This window comes from Aphelocoma coerulescens, chromosome 30 (assembly GCF_041296385.1).
Source record: "Aphelocoma coerulescens isolate FSJ_1873_10779 chromosome 30, UR_Acoe_1.0, whole genome shotgun sequence".
Taxonomy (NCBI): Eukaryota; Metazoa; Chordata; class Aves; order Passeriformes; family Corvidae; genus Aphelocoma; species Aphelocoma coerulescens.
In genome coordinates, this window is record NC_091043.1 from 1,575,776 (window position 1) to 1,592,730 (window position 16,955).

The following is a 16,955-nucleotide window of genomic DNA, read 5'->3' on the forward strand; positions in this document are numbered from 1 at the left end:
GGTGTCCCTGGGTGTCCCTGGGTGTCCCTGGGGTGTCCCTGGGTGTCCCCTGGGGGTATCAGGGTTGTCCCCAGAGTGTCAGGGTGTCCCTTGGGTGTCCTGGGCTGTCCCCAGGGTGTCCCCAGGGTGTCTCTGGGTGTCCCCGGGGTGTCCCCTCTGGGTGTCCCTGGGGTGTCCGTGGATGTCTCTGGGGTGTCCCTGGGTGTGTCCCTGGGTGTCCCTGGGTCTGTCCCTGGGTGTGTCCCTGGGTGTGTCCCTGGCTGTCCCCGGGGTGTCCCTGGGGTGTCCCTGGGTGTCCCTTGGGGGTGTCAGAGTTGTCCCCAGAGTGTCAAGGTGTCCCTTGGGTGTCCCTGGGTGTCCCTGGATGTCCCTGGGTGTCCCCAGGGTGTCCCCTGGGTGTCCCTGGGTGTCCCCTGGGGTGTCCCTGGGTGTCCCCTGGGGGCATCAGGGTTGTCCCCAGAGTGTCAGGGTGTCCCTTGGGTGTCTCTGGGGTGTCCCCAAGTGTCCCTGGGGTGTCCCTGGGTGTCCCTGGGCTGTCTCTGGGTGTCCCCAGGGTGTCCCTGGGGAGGTCCCTGGGTGTGTCCCCGGGGGTGTCAGGGTGTCCCTGGGTGTCCCTGGGGTGTCGGGGTGTCCCCTGGGGTGTCCCTGGGTGTCCCTGGGTGTCTCCAGGGTATCCCTGGGGTGTCACTGGGTGTGTCCTTGAGGGTGTCAGGGTGTCCCTGGGTGTCCCTGGGTGTGTCCCTGGGTGTGTCCCTGGGTGTGTCCCTGGAGTGTCCCTGGGTGTCTCTGGGTGTCCCCAGGGTGTCCCTGGGTGTGTCCCTGGGTGTGTCCCTGGAGTGTCCCCAGGGTGTCTCTGGGTGTCCCCAGGGTGTCCCTGGGTGTCCCTGGAGTGTCCCTGGGTGTGCCTCGGGTGTCCCTTGGGTGTCCTGGGCTGTCCCCAGGGTGACCCCAGGGTGTCTCTGGGCTGTCCCTGGGGTGTCCCTGGGTGTCCGCAGGGTGTCCCCAGGGTGTCCCCAGGGTGTCTCTGGGTTGTCCCTGGTGTGTCCCTGGGTGTGTCCCTGGGTATGTCCCTGGGTGTCCCTGGGTGTGTCCCAGGGTGTCTCTGGGCTGTCCCTGGGGTGTCCCTGGGTGTCCGCAGGGTGTCTCTGGGTGTCCCCTGGGTGTCCCTGGGTGTCCCTGGGTGTCCCAGGGTGTCCCCTGGGTGTCCCCAGGGTGTCCCCGGGGTGTCCCCTGGCTGACAGGGCTGTCCCCAGAGCAAGGAGGAGGTGATGGCCGTGCGGCTGCGCGAGGCCGACAGCATGGCCGCGCTGGCCGAGATGAGACAGCGAGTGGCCGAGCTCGAGATCCAGGTACGGGGACACCGGGGGGGGCACCGGGGGGACACCGGGGGGACGTGGGGGGACATGGGGATATGGGGATATGGGGGGACACGGGGGGATGTGGGGGGACATGGGGATATGGGGGGACATGGGGATATGGGGGGACATGGGGAGGACACGGGGGGACACGGGGGGACATGGGGATATGGGGGGACACGGGGGGAACATGGGGATATGGGGGGACATGGGGGGACTTGGGGGGGACATGGGGGGACATGGGGGGGACACGGGGGGATATGGAGGGACATGGGGGGGACATGGGGGGACACGGGGGGATGTGGGGATGTGGGGGGACACGGGGGGATATGGGGATTTGGGGGGGCATGGGGGGACGTGGGGGGACATGGGGGGGACACGGGGGGATGTGGTGACGTGGGGGGACATGGGGATATGGGGGTACACGGGGGGACTTGGGGGGACATGGGGGGGACATGGTGGGGACGTGGGGGGACGTGGGGGCATGGGGATATGGGAGGACACGGGGGGGACAGGGGGGGACATGGGGGGACACGGGGGGACTTGGGGGGACATGGGGGGACTTCGGGGGATATGGGGATACGGGGGGACATGGGGACATGGGGGGACATGGGGATATGGGGGGACTTGGGAGGACACGGGGGGACATTGGGGGGACACAGGGGGGACACGGGGGGACACGGGGGGACACGGGGGGACATGGAGACATAGGGGAGCATGGGGGGACATGGGGGGGACATGGGGATATGGGGGGACATGGGGGGGACATGGGGGGACATGGGGACAGTGGGGGAGTGTGGGGGGGGATACAGGGGGACATGGAGGGGACATGGGGGGGACACGGGGAGACACGGGGGGACGTGGGGACATTGGGGGACCATGGGGGGGACACGGGGGGGACGTGGGGGGACACGGGGACGTGGGGATATGGGGGGACATGGGGACACACAGGGGACACGGGGACATTGGGGGAGCATGGGGGGAACATGGAGGGACATGGGGGGGACATGGGGGGACACAGGGGGATATGGGGATACGGGGGGACATGTGGGGATGTGGGGATGTGGGGGGACATGGGGGGACACAAGGGGACATGGGGGGACATGGAGACATAGGGGAGCATGGGGGGGACACGGGGGGGATATGGGGATACGGGGGGACATGGGGGGATGTGGGGACGTGGGGGGACATGGGGAGGACATGGGGGGGACATGGAGGGACTTCGGGGGACATGGGGACATGGGGATACGGGGGGACATGGGGGGGACATGGGGGGACTTGGGGGGACTTCAGGGGACATGGGGGGGACATGGGGGGGACATGGGGGGACAGGGGGGGCATGGGGATATGGGGATATGGGAGGACACGGGGGGGACATGGGGGGACTTGGGGGGGCATGGGGGGGACACGAGGGGACACGGGGGGACGTGGGGGGATGTGGGGGGACACGGGGGGACATTGGGGGGACACGGGGATACGGGGGGACATGGGGATATGGGGGGACATGGGGGGACACGGGGGGACACGGGGGGACGTGGGGGGATGTGGGGGGACGTGGGGATATGGGGGGACATGGGGGGGACACGGGGGGGCATGGGGGGGACACGGGGATACGGGGGGACATGGGGATATGGGGGGACATGGGGGGACAGGGGGGGACACGGGGGGACATGGGGGGATGTGGGGACGTGGGGGGACATGGGGATATGGGGGTACACGGGGGGACATGGGGGGACTTGGGGGAACATGGGGGGGACATGGTGGGGACATGGGGGGACTTCAGGGGACATGGGGGGACTTCGGGGGACATGGGGATATGGGGGGACACGGGGGGACTTGGGGGAGACATGAGGGGGACTTGGGGGGACATGGGGGGACATGGGGGGATGTGGGGACGTGGGGGGACATGGGGATATGGGGGACTTGGGGGGACATGGGGGGACGTGGGGGGACTTGGGGGGACAGGGGGGGACATGGGGGGACTTCGGGGGATATGGGGGGGACATGGGGGGACATCGGGGGACATGGGGGGGACATGGGGACATGGGGGGACATGGGAGGGCATGGGGGGAGACATGGGCAACATGGGGGACACAGGTGGGACATGGGGACACGGGGAGACATGGGGGGAACATGGGGGGGACGGGTGGGAACACCAGGAGCACCGGAGGGGACACGGGAGGGACATGGGGGGGACATGGAGGGGACAGGAGAGGGACAAAGGGACACAAGGGGATGGGATGGGAGGGGGACAGGGGGGGACCCAGGGGGACAGGAGGGGACACCGGAGGTGACAGGAGGTGACAGGGGAGAGGTGACACAGGAGGTGACACAGGGGAGGTGACAGCGGTGTCCCCGTGTGTCCCCAGTGAGAGGAGGGATCCCGGGGGGACAGGAGGTGACACAGGGGTGACATGGGAGGTGACAGGAGGTGACAGGGGAGGTGACACAGGAGGTGACACAGGGGTGACAGGAGGTGACACAGGGGAGGTGACACAGGAGGTGACACAGGGGTGACACAGGAGGTGACACAGGAGGTGACAGGTGGTGACAGGAAGTGACACAGGTGACATGGGAGGTGACACAGGAGGTGACACAGGGGTGACACGGGAGGTGACACAGGAGGTGACACAGGGGAGGTGACAGCAGTGTCCCCGTGTGTCCCCAGCGGGAGGAGGGGTCCTGGGGGGACAGGAGGTGACACACGGGTGACATGGGAGGTGACAGGAGGTGACACAGGAGGTGACAGGTGGTGACAGGAAGTGACACAGGGGAGGTGACACAGGAGGTGACACAGGGGTGACAGGAGGTGACACAGGGGAGGTGACAGCGGTGTCCCCGTGTGTCCCCAGCGGGAGGAGGGGTCCTGGGGGGACAGGAGGTGACAGGGGGTGACACAGGAGGTGACAGGAGGTGACACAGGAGGTGACAGGTGGTGACAGGAAGTGACACGGGTGACATGGGAGGTGACACAGGAGGTGACACAGGGGTGACACGGGAGGTGACACAGGAGGTGACACAGGGGAGGTGACACAGGGGAGGTGACAGCGGTGTCCCCGTGTGTCCCCAGCGGGAGGAGAGATCCCGGGGGGACAGGAGGTGACAGGAGGTGACACAGGATGGGACACAGGAGGTGACACGGGAGGTGACAGGAGGTGACAGGAGGTGACACAGGGGTCCCGGGGGGACAGGAGGTGACACAGGAGGTGACACAGGGGAGGTGACAGCGGTGTCCCCGTGTGTCCCCAGCGGGAGGAGGGGTCCCGGGGGTCCCGGGGGGACAGGAGGTGACACAGGGGAGGTGACAGCGGTGTCCCCGTGTGTCCCCAGCGGGAGGAGGGCCGCCTGCAGGGCCAGCTGGAGCACTCGGACGCGGCTCAGTACATCCGGCACCTCAAGGGACACATCGAGGAGCTCAAGGCCGAGGTGGGGACACCCGGGGGACACCCAGGGGACACCCGAGGGACACCCACGGGAGCCCGGGGGGACGCCGAGGGGCTGGGGACCCGCGGGTGTCACCCAGGGGGAGGCGACAGCGGTTGGCCACCCCCGGGGTGACACCCCCAGGGTGCTGCGGGACCCCCGGGGACACGGTGGGGACACCCCCCAACCCCCCCCCGGGCTGGGGACGGGGACACGGCCGGGTCAGCCCCGGGGGTGGCCCCGATGTCCCCAAGGCTGTGACACCTCGGGGCCAGCCCGAGGTGCCAGTCCCAGTGCGGCGCTGGTGCCGGTCCCGGTGCCACCAGTGCTGTCCCCTCGGTGCCACGCGGCCTGGGGACAGCTGGTGACAACGTGTGCCCCCCCTGTCCCCCCTTCCTGCCCTTCTCTGTTGGTTTTTGTCCCCTCCTGTCCCCTCCTGTCCCCAGATCCGGCTGCTGCGGGGGCCGCTGGCCTTCGGGGCCGTGGCCTTGGGGTCTCGCCTGGGGGACGAGGACTCGCTGGGCTCGTCCGACGAGGAGCTGCCACCCTTCGCCCTGACCCCGGGGGACATCGGGGACATCGGGGACAGCAGCGACAGCGAGCCCGAGGGGCCACCAGCCCCGGCACCGTGACGGCGGGGACATCGGGGACAGCCCCAGGGACCCGCGGGGACATCGGGGACAGCCCCAGGGACCCGTGGGGACATCGGGGACAGCCCCAGGGCCACCCCAGGGACCCTCGGGGACAGCCCCAGGGACCCTCGGGGACATCGGGGACAGCCCCAGGGACCCGTGGGGACATCGGGGACAGCCCCAGGGCCACCCCAGGGCCCCGTGGGGACACCCCAGGGGCCACCCCGGCACGTGACCGTGGGGACATTGGGGACAGCCCCAGGGCCACCCCAGGGACCCGTGGGGACATCGGGGACAGGCCCAGGGACCTGTGGGGACATCGGGGACAGCCCCAGGGCCACCCCAAGGACTCTCGGGGACATCGGGGACAGCCCCAGGGCCACCCCAAGGACTCTCGGGGACATCGGGGACGGCCCCAGGGCCACCCCAGGGACCTGTGGGGACATCGGGGACAGCCCCAGGGCCACCCCAGGGACCCTCGGGGACATCGGGGACAGCCCCAGGGACCCATGGGGACACCCCAGGGGCCACCCCGGCACGTGACCGTGGGGACATTGGGGACAGCCCCAGGGCCACCCCAAGGACTCTCGGGGACATCAGGGACAGGCCCAGGGCCACCCCAGGGACCCTCGGGGACATCGGGGACAGGCCCAGGGACCCTCGGGGACATCGGGGACAGCCCCAGGGCCACCCCAGGGACCCTCGGGGACCTTCCAGGCCCTCAGGGGACCCCGAGGGACACCCAGGGGCCACCCAGGGGGGGACATTGGGACACCTGGGGGGCTTGGTGGCACCTGGGGCACGCTGAGGGACACCGGTGGCACCCGGGGGGGCGTCTGTGGGTCCTGTGGCACCCGGGGGACACTCAGGGGACACCCAAAGGTCCCTGTGGCGCTTTGGGGACACCGAGGGACAGCTGTGACACCCAAGGGACACCCGGATGGATCCTGGATCCCCCCAGATGGACCTTTCTGGAGCCCCCAGATGGATCCCGGACCCCCCAAATGGATCCCAGACCCTCTGAACTGCTCCTGGATGGATCCTGGATCCCCCCAAATGGATCCCGGACCCCCTGAACCGCTCCTGGATGGATCCGGGACCCCTCAAATGGATCCGGGACCCCCCAAATGGATCCTGGACCTTTCTGGAGCCCCCAAATGGATCCTGGACCCCTCTGGAGCCCCCAAATGGATCCCAGACCCCTGAAATGGATCCCGGACCCCCTGAACCGCTCCTGGATGGATCCTGGACCCCTCAAGTGGATCCAGGACCCCCCAGATGGATCCCGGACCCCCCAGATGGATCTCAGCCCTTTCTGGACCCCCCAAATGGATCCCGGACCCCTCTGGAGCCCCCAAATGGATCCCAGACCCCTCAAATGGATCCCGGACCCTCTGAACCGCTCCTGGATGGATCCGGGACCCCTCAAGTGGATCCGGGACCCCCCAGATGGATCCCGGAGCCCTCTGGAGCCCCCAAATGGATCCCAGACCCCCCCAAATGGATCCTGGACCCTCTGAACTGCTCCTGGATGGATCCGGGACCCCCCAAATGGATCCTGGAGCCCCCAAATGGATCCTGGACCCCTCAAATGGATCTTGGACCCCTCTGGACCCCCCGAAATGGATCCCGGATCCCCCGGATGGATCCTGGATGCCCTGAACAGCTCCTGGATGGATCCGGGACCCCTGGAATGGATCCCAGATCCCTCAAATGGATTTCGGACCCCTCTGGAGCCCCCAAATGGATCCCAGATCCCCTGGATGGATCCCAGACTCTGAACCCCCTCTGGATGGATCCTGGACCCCCCAAATGGATCCCGGACCCCTCAAATGGATCCTGGACTCCCCAAATGGATCCTGGACCCCTCTGGATCCCCTCAAATGGATCCTGGACCCCTCTGGAGCCCCCAAATGGATCCCGGATCCCCTGGATGGATCCCGGACCCCTCAAATGGATCCTGGACCTCCCAAATGGATCCTGGACCCCCTGAAATGGATCCTGGACCCCCCGAATGGATCCTGGACCCCCTGGATGGATCCCGGACCCCCCAAATGGATCCCGGAGTCGGGGCTGGACTGGGACAATTGGGGGAGGGGGGGGCACCCCCTCCCCTCCCCCGCTGTTCTCCCTGTACAGAAATACAGGACCCCAAAAAGTCTCAAAATGACCCCAAAACTCCTCAAAATGACCCCAAAAAGCCTCAAAATGACCCCAAAAAGTCTCACGACCCCAAAAAGCCTCAAAATGACCCCAAAAAGCCTCAAAATGACCCCAAAACTCCTCAAAGTGACCCCAAAAAGCCTCAAAATGACCCCAAAACTCCTCAAAATGACCCCAAAAAGTCTCACAATGACCCCAAAAAGCCTCAAAATGACCCCAAAAAGCCTCACAATGACCCCAAAACTGCTCAAAATGACCCCAAAACGCCTCTAAGTGACCCCAAAACTCCTCAAAATGACCCCAAAACTCCTCAAAATGACCCCAAAATGTCTCAAAATGACCCCAAAAAGCCTCACAATGACCCCAAAAACTCTCAAAATGACCCCAAAACTCCTCAAAATGACCCCAAAAAGCCTCAAAATGACCCCAAAAAGTCTCAAAATGACCCCAAAACTCCTCAAAGTGACCCCAAAAAGTCTCACAATGACCCCAAAAAGCCTCAAAATGGCCCCAAAACTCCTCAAAATGACCCCAAAAAGCCTCCAAAATGACCCCAAAACTCCTCAAAATGACCCCAAAAGCAGCAGCCGGGACCCCCAAATCCCTGGGAGTGACCCCAAAACCTCCGGGATTCACCCCAAAATCTCCCGGAGCCCCCAAATCCCTGAGATCGGCCCCAAAACCTTCGGAATTCACCCCAAAATCTCCTGGAGCCCCCAAATCCCTGAGATCGGCCCCAAAACCTTCGGGATTCACCCCAAAATCTCCCGGAGCCCCCAAATCCCTGAGATCGGCCCCAAAACCTTCGGGATTCACCCCAAAATCTCCCGGAGCCCCCAAATCCCTGAGATCGGCCCCAAAATTTCCGGAATTCACCCCAAAATCTCCCGGAGCCCCCAAATCCCTGAGATCGACCCCAAAACCTTTGGAATTCACCCCAAAATCTCCTGGAGCCCCCAAATCCCTGGGAGTGACCCCAAAACCTTCGGGATTCACCCCAAAATCTCCTGGAGCCCCCAAATCCCTGAGATCGGCCCCAAAACCTTTGGAATTCACCCCAAAATCTCCTGGAGCCCCCAAATCCCTGAGATCGGCCCCAAAACCTTCGGAATTCACCCCAAAATCAGCTCAGCCCCCCCCCACCCCGGGGGGACCCCAGTGAGCACAGGGGGGGCTCGGCAGCGCCTTTATTGGGGGGGGGGTCCCCAAAAATTGGGGAGGGGTCCCTGAGGGGGTCCCAGGGCTCGGGGGGGGTCCCCAAAAATGAGGGGGTCCCGGTTTGGGGGGTCCCAGTTCAGGGGGGTCCCGGGGATTTTGGGGGGTCCCGGTTGGGGGGTTCAGGGGGGGTTCAGGGGGGTCCCAGGGGTTTTGGGGGGTCCCGGTTCAGGGGGGTCCTGGGGGGTCCCGGTTGGAGGGGGGTCCCGGGGGTTTTGGGGGGTCCCGGTTGGGGGGGCTCAGGGGGGTCCCAGTTCAGGGGTCCCGGGTGTTTTGGGGGGTCCGGTTGGGGGGTTCAGGGGGGGTTCAGGGGGGTCCCGGTTCAGGGGGTCCCGGTTTGGGGGGGTTCAGGGGGGTCCCGGTTCAGGGGAGTCCCGGGGGTTTTGGGGGGTCCCGGTTGGGGGGGCTCAGGGGGGTCCCGGTTCAGGGGTCCCGGGGGTTTTGGGGGGTCCGGTTGGGGGGTTCAGGGGGGGTTCAGGGGGGTCCCGGTTCAGGGGGTCCCGGTTCAGGGGGGTTTTGGGGGGTCCCGGTTCAGGGGGGTCCCGGTTCAGGGGTCCCGGGGGTTTTGGGGGGTGCCGGTTGGGGGGCTCAGGGGGGGTTCAGGGGGGTCCCGGTTCGAGGGGTCCCGGCTCGGGGGGGTTCAGGGGGGTTTGGGGGGTCCCAGTTCGGGGGGTCCTGGGGGGGATTTGGGGGGTCCTGGTTCGGGGGGGTCCCGGGGGTTTTGGGGGGTCCCGGTTGGGGGGGATTTGGGGGGTCCCGGTTCAGGGGGTCCCGGTTCGGGAGGGTCCCAGTTCGGGGGGCTCCCGGGGGGTTTGGGGGGTCCCAGTTCAGGGGGGGCCTGGGGGGGTTGAGGGGTCCCGGTTCGGGGGGGTCCTGGTTCGAGGGGGTCCCGGTTCAGGGGGTCCCGGTTTGGGGGGGTTCAGGGGGGGTTCAGGGGGTTCCTGGTTCGGGGCGGTCCCGGGGGGGTTCGGGGTCCCGGTTCAGGGCGGTCCCGGTTCGGGGGGGTCCCGGTTCGGGGGTCCCGGGGGTTTTGGGGGGTCCCGGTTGGGGGGGCTCGGGGGGGTCCCGGCTCGGGGGTCCCGGCCGGGGGCGGTTTCAGCTCGGGGGTCCTGAGCTGGGGGGGGAGGGAGAGGCTGCACCCACCCAGTGCTCCCAGTAACGGCCCAGTGACCGCCCAGTAACCGCCCAGTAACGGCCCAGTGCTCCCAGTGACCGCCCAGTGCTCCCAGTAACGGCCCAGTGCTCCCAGTAACGGCCCAGTGCTCCCAGTGACCGCCCAGTGCTCCCAGTAACGGCCCAGTGCTCCCAGTAACGGCCCAGTGACCGCCCAGTAACGGCCCAGTGCTCCCAGTAACGGCCCAGTGACCCCCCAGTGACCGCCCAGTGCTCCCAGTAACCACCCAGTGCTCCCAGTAACGGCCCAGTGACCACCCAGTAACCACCCAGTGACTGCCCAGTGCTCCCAGTAACCGCCCAGTGACCTCCCAGTAGTCCCTCAGTGACCTCCCAGTAACCCCCCAGTGCTCCCAGTAACCCCCCAGTGCTCCCAGTAACCGCCCAGTGACCTCCCAGTGCTCCCAGTAACCGCCCAGTGCTCCCAGTAACTGCCCAGTGACCTCCCAGTAACCGCCCAGTAACTGCCCAGTGCTCCCAGTGACCGCCCAGTGACCTCCCAGTGCTCCCAGTAACCCCCCAGTGACCTCCCACTGACCCATCCCACCCCCTCCCAGTGCTCCCAGTGCCCCCCCAGTGCTCCCAGTTCCCCCCCAGTACTCCCAGTATCCCTTTCCAGTGCCCCCCCAGTGTTCCCAGTAACCCATCCCACCCCCTCCCAGTTCCCCCCAGTGCTCCCAGTAACACCCCAGTGCTCCCAGTAACCCATCCCAACCCCCCCCAGTTCCTCCCAGTGCTCCCAGTCCCCCCAGTGCTCCCAGTGACCCATCCCACCCCCTCCCAGTACCCCCCAGTGCTCCCAGTAACCCATCCCACCCCCTCCCAGTCCCCCCAGTGCTCCCAGTAACCCATCCCAACCCCTCCCAGTTCCCCCCAGTGCCCCCAGTAACCCATCCCACCCCCTCCCAGTGCCCCCCCAGTGCTCCCAGTAACCCATCCCACCCCCTCCCAGTACCCCCCAGTGCTCCCAGTAACCCATCCCACCCCCTCCCAGTCCCCCCAGTGCTCCCAGTAACCCATCCCAACCCCTCCCAGTTCCCCCCAGTGCCCCCAGTAACCCATCCCACCCCCTCCCAGTGCCCCCCCAGTGCTCCCAGTAACCCATCCCACCCCCTCCCAGTTCCCCCCAGTGCTCCCAGTAACCCATCCCACCCCCTCCCAGTTCCCCCCAGTGCTCCCAGTTCTGTACCTGGCCCCCCCCGGGCTGGGGGGCAGCGCTGGGGCCGGGGGGGGCCCGGGGGGCTGTGGGGGGAGGGGCAGAGGTGAGGGGGGGCCGGGGGGGGTTCGGGGTCATTTTTGGGGCGTTCCTGGGTCATTTTTGGGGGTTCGGGGGTCATTTTTGGGGGTTTGGGGTCATTTTTGGGGGGTTCGGGGTCATTTCTGGGGGGGTTCGGGGTCATTTTTGGGGGGGTTCAGGGTCATTTCTGGGGGTTTGGGGTCATTTTTGGGGGGGTCGGGGGTCATTTTTGGGGGCTTGGGGTCATTTTTGGGGGGTTCGGGGGTCATTTTTGGGGGGGTTCGGGGTTTATTTTGGGGGGTTCGAGGTCATTTCTGGGGGGGTTCGGGGGTCATTTTTGGGGGTTTGGGGTCATTTTTGGGGGGTTCGGGGTCATTTTTGGAGGGGTTTGGGGTTTATTTTGGGGGGTTCGGGGTCATTTTTGGGGGGGTTCGGGTCATTTTTGTGGGGGTTCGGGGTCATTTTGGGGGGGGGTCGGGGTCATTTTTGGGGGTCATTTTTGGGGGGGTTCGGGGGTCAATTTTGGGGGGGTCGGGGTCATTTTTGGAGGGGTTCAGGGTTTATTTTGGGGGGTTCGGGGTCATTTTTGGGGGTTCGGGGTCATTTTTGGGGGGTTTTGGGTCATTTTTGTGGGGGTTCGGGGTCATTTTTGGGGGGTTTTGGGTCATTTTTGTGGGGGTTCGGGGTCATTTTGGGGGGGGTTCGGGGTCATTTTTAGGGGTCGGGGTCATTTTTGGGGGGTTCGGGGTCATTTTTGGGGGTCATTTTTGGGGGGGTTCGGGGGTCAATTTTGGGGGGGTCGGGGTCGTTTTTGGGGGGGTTCCGTGGTCATTCTTGGGAGGGGTTCGGGGATTATTTTTGGGGTGATTCGGGGGTCATTTTTGGGGGGTTTTGGGGGTCATTTTGGGGGGGTCCCTCACCTGTCCGGCCGTGCACGAGCCAGAGCCCCCCCGCCAGCGCCGCCCCCACCACGAAGGCGCCGAAGGAAACGGCGGCCACGGCCCCGGGGGGCACGGGGGGGGCTGGGGGGGCTCCGTCAGCCCCCGAACCCAGAACCCCCAAATTCCCCCCGGACCCAACCCCCCCAAACTGCCCCCAAACCCCCCCCCAGGGACAGGGACCCCCCCAAATCTCTCCCAAACTGCCCCCAAACCCACCCCCAGGGACAGGGACCCCCCAAATCCCCCCCAAACCCTCCCCAGGGACAGGGACCCCCCAAATCCCCCCCAAAACCCCCCCGGGGGCAGAGACCCCCAAATCCCCCCCAACCCCCCCCGCCAAACCTTCCCAGGGACAGGGACCCCCCAAATTCCCCCCAAACCCCCTCCGGGGGCAGAGACCCCCCCAAATCCCCCCCAAACCCCCCCGGGGGCAGAGACCCCCCCAAATCCCCCCAAAACCCCCCCGGGGACAGAGACCCCCAAATCCCCCCCAACCCCCCCCCGCCAAACCTTCCCAGGGACAGGGACCCCCCAAATTCCCCCCAAACCCCCTCCGGGGGCAGAGACCCCCCCAAATCCCCCCCAAACCCTCCCCAGGGACAGGGACCCCCCCAAATCCCCCCCCCAAAATCCCCCCGGGGGCCGGGACCCCCAAACGCGCCCCAAATCCCCCCCAAACCTCCCGCGAGGGCAGAGACCCCCCCCAAATCCCCCCAAATCTCCCCCAAAATCCCCCCGGGGGCAGAGACCCCCCCAAATCCCCCCCAAATGGCCCCCAAACCCTCCCCAGGGACAGGGACCCCCCAAATCCCCCCCAAATCCCCCCCCCAAACCCCCCCGGGGGCAGAGACCCCCCAAATCCCCCCCAAATCTCCCCCAAACCTCCCGCGAGGGCAGAGACCCCCCCAAATCCCCCCCAACCCCCCCCCAGGGACAGGGACCCCCCAAATTCCCCCCAAACCCCCCCCGGGGGCAGAGACCCCCCAAATCCCCCCCAAACCCCCCCAGGGACAGGGACCCCCCCAAATCCCCCCCCCAAAATCCCCCCGGGGGCCGGGACCCCCAAACGCCCCCCCCAAATCCCCCCAAACCTCCCGCGAGGGCAGAGACCCCCCCAAATCCCCCCCAAACCCCCCCCAAAACCCCTCCAAGTGGCCGCGACCCCCAAATCCCCCCCAAATCCCCCCCAAACCTCCCGCGAGGGCAGAGACCCCCCCAAATCCCCCCCAACCCCCCCCCCAAACCCCTCCAAGTGGCCGGGACCCCCAAACGCCCCCCAAATCCCCCCCAAACCTCCCGCGGGGACAGAGACCCCCCCAAATCGCCCCCAAACCCCCCCCCCGGGGGCAGAGACCCCCCAAATCGCCCCCAACCCCCCCCCAAACCCCTCCATGGGGCCGGGACCCCCCCAACCCCCCCCAAAAGGAAACCTGAGCCCCTCCCCCCCCAGAAGGACGCGGGGTCCGGGACCCCCCCCCCAAAATCCCTCCAAGGAGAGCCGGGGGTCTCCCCCCCCTCCAAAAACCCCCCCCAGGGACCCCCCCCAACCCCTCCCCATCCCCGGGGGTCCCGCTGCCCCTCCCCCATTCCCGTCACTCACCGCGGGGGGGGCCCGGGGGGGGTCCCGGGGGGGGGGCGGGGGGCGGCGCGGGCCGGGGGGGGGCGGAACGGCAGCGGGGGGGGGCGCGCCTGGGGGGGGGGGAGGGGCGGTTATTGGGGGTCCCGGGTTGGGGGAGGGGGGGGGGTCCTGTTTTGGGGGGGGGGGGGTCTCGGAGCTGGGGGGGTCCCCAAGGGGGTCTCGGTTGGGGGGGAGGGGTCCCAAAGGGGGGGGTCCCAAAGTGGGGGGGGGTCCCGGTCCGGGGGTCCCGGGGGAGTTTCGGGTTTTGGGTCTGGGGGTCCCAGCCCGGGGGGGGGTCCCGGTCCCGGGGGGGGGGGTCCCGGACCCGGAGGGGGGGGGTGGTCCCAGAGGGGGGGTCCCCGGGTGAGTTTCGGGTCCGGGGGTCCCAGTCTGGGGGGGGTCTCAGTCTGGGGAGGGGTCCCAGTGTGGGGGTCCCGGGGTCGGAGGGGGGGGTCCCGGTCCGGGGGTCCCGGAGGGGTTTCGAGTTTCGGGTCCGGGGGTCCCGGTCCCGGAGGGGGGGGGTCCTGGAGGGGGGTGGTCCCAGAGGGGGGGGTCCCGGGGCCTGAGGGGGGGGGTGGTCCCAGAGGGGGGGTCCCGGTCTGGGGTGGTCCCAGAGGGGGGGGTCCCGGGGCCGGAGGGGGGGTCCCGGGTGAGTTTCGGGTCCGGGGGTCCCGATCCGGGGGGGAGGGGATGGTCCCGGTCCGGGGGGAGATCCCGGTCCCGGAGGGGGGGTCCCAGTCTGGGGGTCCCGGGGAGGGGTTGGTCCCAGTGTGGGGGTCCCGGGGTCGGAGGGGGGGGGTCCCGGTCCGGGGGTCCAGGGTGGGTTTCGGTTCTGGGGGTCCCGGGAGGGGGGGGTGGTCCCAGAGGAGGGGGTCCCGGTCCCAGAGGAGGGGTCCCGATCTGGGGGTCCCGGGGGGTTGTGTGGTCCCAAAGGACGGGTCCCGGTCCGGGGGTCCCGGGTGAGTTTCGAGTTCCGGGTCCGGGGGTCCCGGTCCGGGGGGGGGTCCCAGTCCGGGGGGGGGGTGGTCCCGGTCCAGGGGGGGTGGTCCCGGTCCAGGGGGGGTCCCGTACCGGGCGCGGGGGGTCGCGGGGGTCCCCAGGGTCACCACGATCGGGCGCGTGACCGTGCGCAGCGCGCGCCCGGGGGCGGGGCCGGCGCGGGGGCGGGGCCGGGGGGCGGGGCCGGAACCGGAGGCTCCGCCCCCTCTGCGGGGACAGGGCTCGGCCCGGCACTGGGGGGAGGGGCGGGGGTTAACGGGGGGGGGGAGAGCCCCCCGGAGCCCCCCGGAGCCCCCCGGAGCCCCCCCCAGAGCCGGCACCCCCCGGCACCCGCGCACCCCCCGCTCCCGGTGTCCCATTCCCGGTGCCACCCCCCTGTCCCATTCCCGGTGCCACCCCGGTGTCCCTGTCCCCGTGTCCCATTCCCGGTGCCACCCCGTGTCCCATTCCCGGTGCCACCCCCGTGTCCCTGTCCCGGTGCACCCCCGTGTCCCATTCCCGGTGCCACCCCGGTGTCCCTGTCCCCGTGTCCCATTCCCGGTGCCACCCCCGTGTCCCATTCCCGGTGCCACCCCCGCTGTCCCATTCCCGGTGCCACCCCCGTGTCCCATTCCGGTGCCACCCCCGTGTCCCCTGTCCCGGTGCCACCCCCGTGTCCCATTCCCGGTGCCAGCCCCGTGTCCCCTGTCCCCGTGTCCCCATTCCCGGTGCCACCCCGGTGTCCCTGTCCCCGTGTCCCATTCCCGGTGCCACCCCGGTGTCCCTGTCCCCGTGTCCCCATTCCCGGTGCCACCCCCGTGTCCCATTCCGGTGCCACCCCGGTGTCCCATTCCCGGTGCCACCCCGGTGTCCCTGTCCCCGTGTCCCATTCCCGGTGCCATCCCGGTGTTCCTGTCCCCGGGCCCCGCTGCCCTCGTCCCTTCTCGGGTTCCGGCGTCCCCTGTTCCCGGTGTGTCCCCGGCGTGTCCCGTTATCCCGTTCCCATTATCCCCGTTCCCGTTATCCCCGTTCCCGTTACCCCATTCCCATTATCCTCATTCCCGTTATCCCATTCCCGTTATCCCTGTTCCCGTTATCCCCTTTCCCGTTATCCCACTGTTATCCCATTATCCCCATTCCCGTTATCCCGTTCCTGTTATCCCCGTTCCCCTTACCCCCATTCCCGTTACGGGGTCGGTACCGTGGGCAGCCCCCTCGTTCCCGTTATCCCACTGTTATCCCGTTATCCCCATTCCCGTTATCCCACGGTTATCCCGTTACGGGGTCGGTACCGTGGGCAGCCCCCCCCCCCGGCGCCCCGTTATCCCGTTCCCGTTATCCCATTGTTATCCCATTATCCCATTCCCGTTACGGGGTTGGTACCGTGGGCAGCCCCCCCCGGCGGCCCATTATCCCCGTTCCCGTTATCCCACTGTTATCCCGTTATCCCACTGTTATCCCGTTATCCCGTTCCCGTTATCCCACTGTTATCCCGTTACCCCACTGTTATCCCGTTATCCCACTGTTATCCCGTTACCCCACTGTTATCCCGTTATCCCACGGTTATCCCGTTATCCCACTGTTATCCCGTTATCCCACTGTTATCCCGTTACGGGGTCGGTACCGTGGGCAGCCCCCCCGTTCCCGTTACCCCACTGTTATCCCGTTATCCCACTGTTATCCCGTTATCCCATTTCCGTTATCCCATTCCCGTTATCCCACGGTTATCCCGTTACGGGGTCGGTACCGTGGGCAGCCCCCCCGGCGCCCCGTTAGCCCCGTTCCCGTTATCCCACTGTTATCCCGTTATCCCACTGTTATCCCGTTATCCCACTGTTATCCCGTTGCGGGGTCGGTACCGTGGGCAGCCCCCCCGTTCCCGTTATCCCACTGTTATCCCGTTATCCCACGGCTATCCCGTTACGGGGTCGGTACCGTGGGCAGCCCCCCCGTTCCCGTTATCCCACTGTTATCCCGTTACCCCACTGTTATCCCGTTATCCCATGGTTATCCCGTTATCCCACTGTTATCCGTTATCCCACGGCTATCCCGTTATCCCACTGTTATCCCGTTATCCCACGGCTATCCCGTTATCCCACTGTTATCCCGTTATCCCGTTCCCGTTGCGGGGTCGGTACCGTGGCAGCCCCCCCGGCGGCCCGGGCGCTCCCGGTTCCCGGCAGAGGCGCAGGCGGCAGTGCAGGAACTGCAGCGGCTCCG

General features: G+C 67.6%; 2 protein-coding genes across 2 annotated transcripts in view; both read left to right on the forward strand.

Moving 5' to 3' along the window:
• Nucleotides 1–5,682, forward strand: part of EVI5L (ecotropic viral integration site 5 like) — a 110,891-nt gene extending 105,209 nt beyond the window's left edge. Inside the window, exons 19-21 of the mRNA XM_068997996.1 lie at nt 1,254–1,349; nt 4,686–4,781; nt 5,225–5,682. Of these exons, the coding sequence (XP_068854097.1) occupies nt 1,254–1,349; nt 4,686–4,781; nt 5,225–5,410 (378 nt within the window). The 3' untranslated portion in view covers nt 5,411–5,682. The remainder of the gene's footprint in view (nt 1–1,253; nt 1,350–4,685; nt 4,782–5,224) is intronic.
• Nucleotides 5,683–16,738: 11,056 nt separating this feature from the next.
• Nucleotides 16,739–16,955, forward strand: part of LOC138100143 (adhesion G protein-coupled receptor L1-like) — a 39,407-nt gene continuing 39,190 nt past the window's right edge. The window contains 1 exon segment of the mRNA XM_068997869.1: nt 16,739–16,865. Within this exon segment, the coding sequence (XP_068853970.1) occupies nt 16,739–16,865 (127 nt within the window).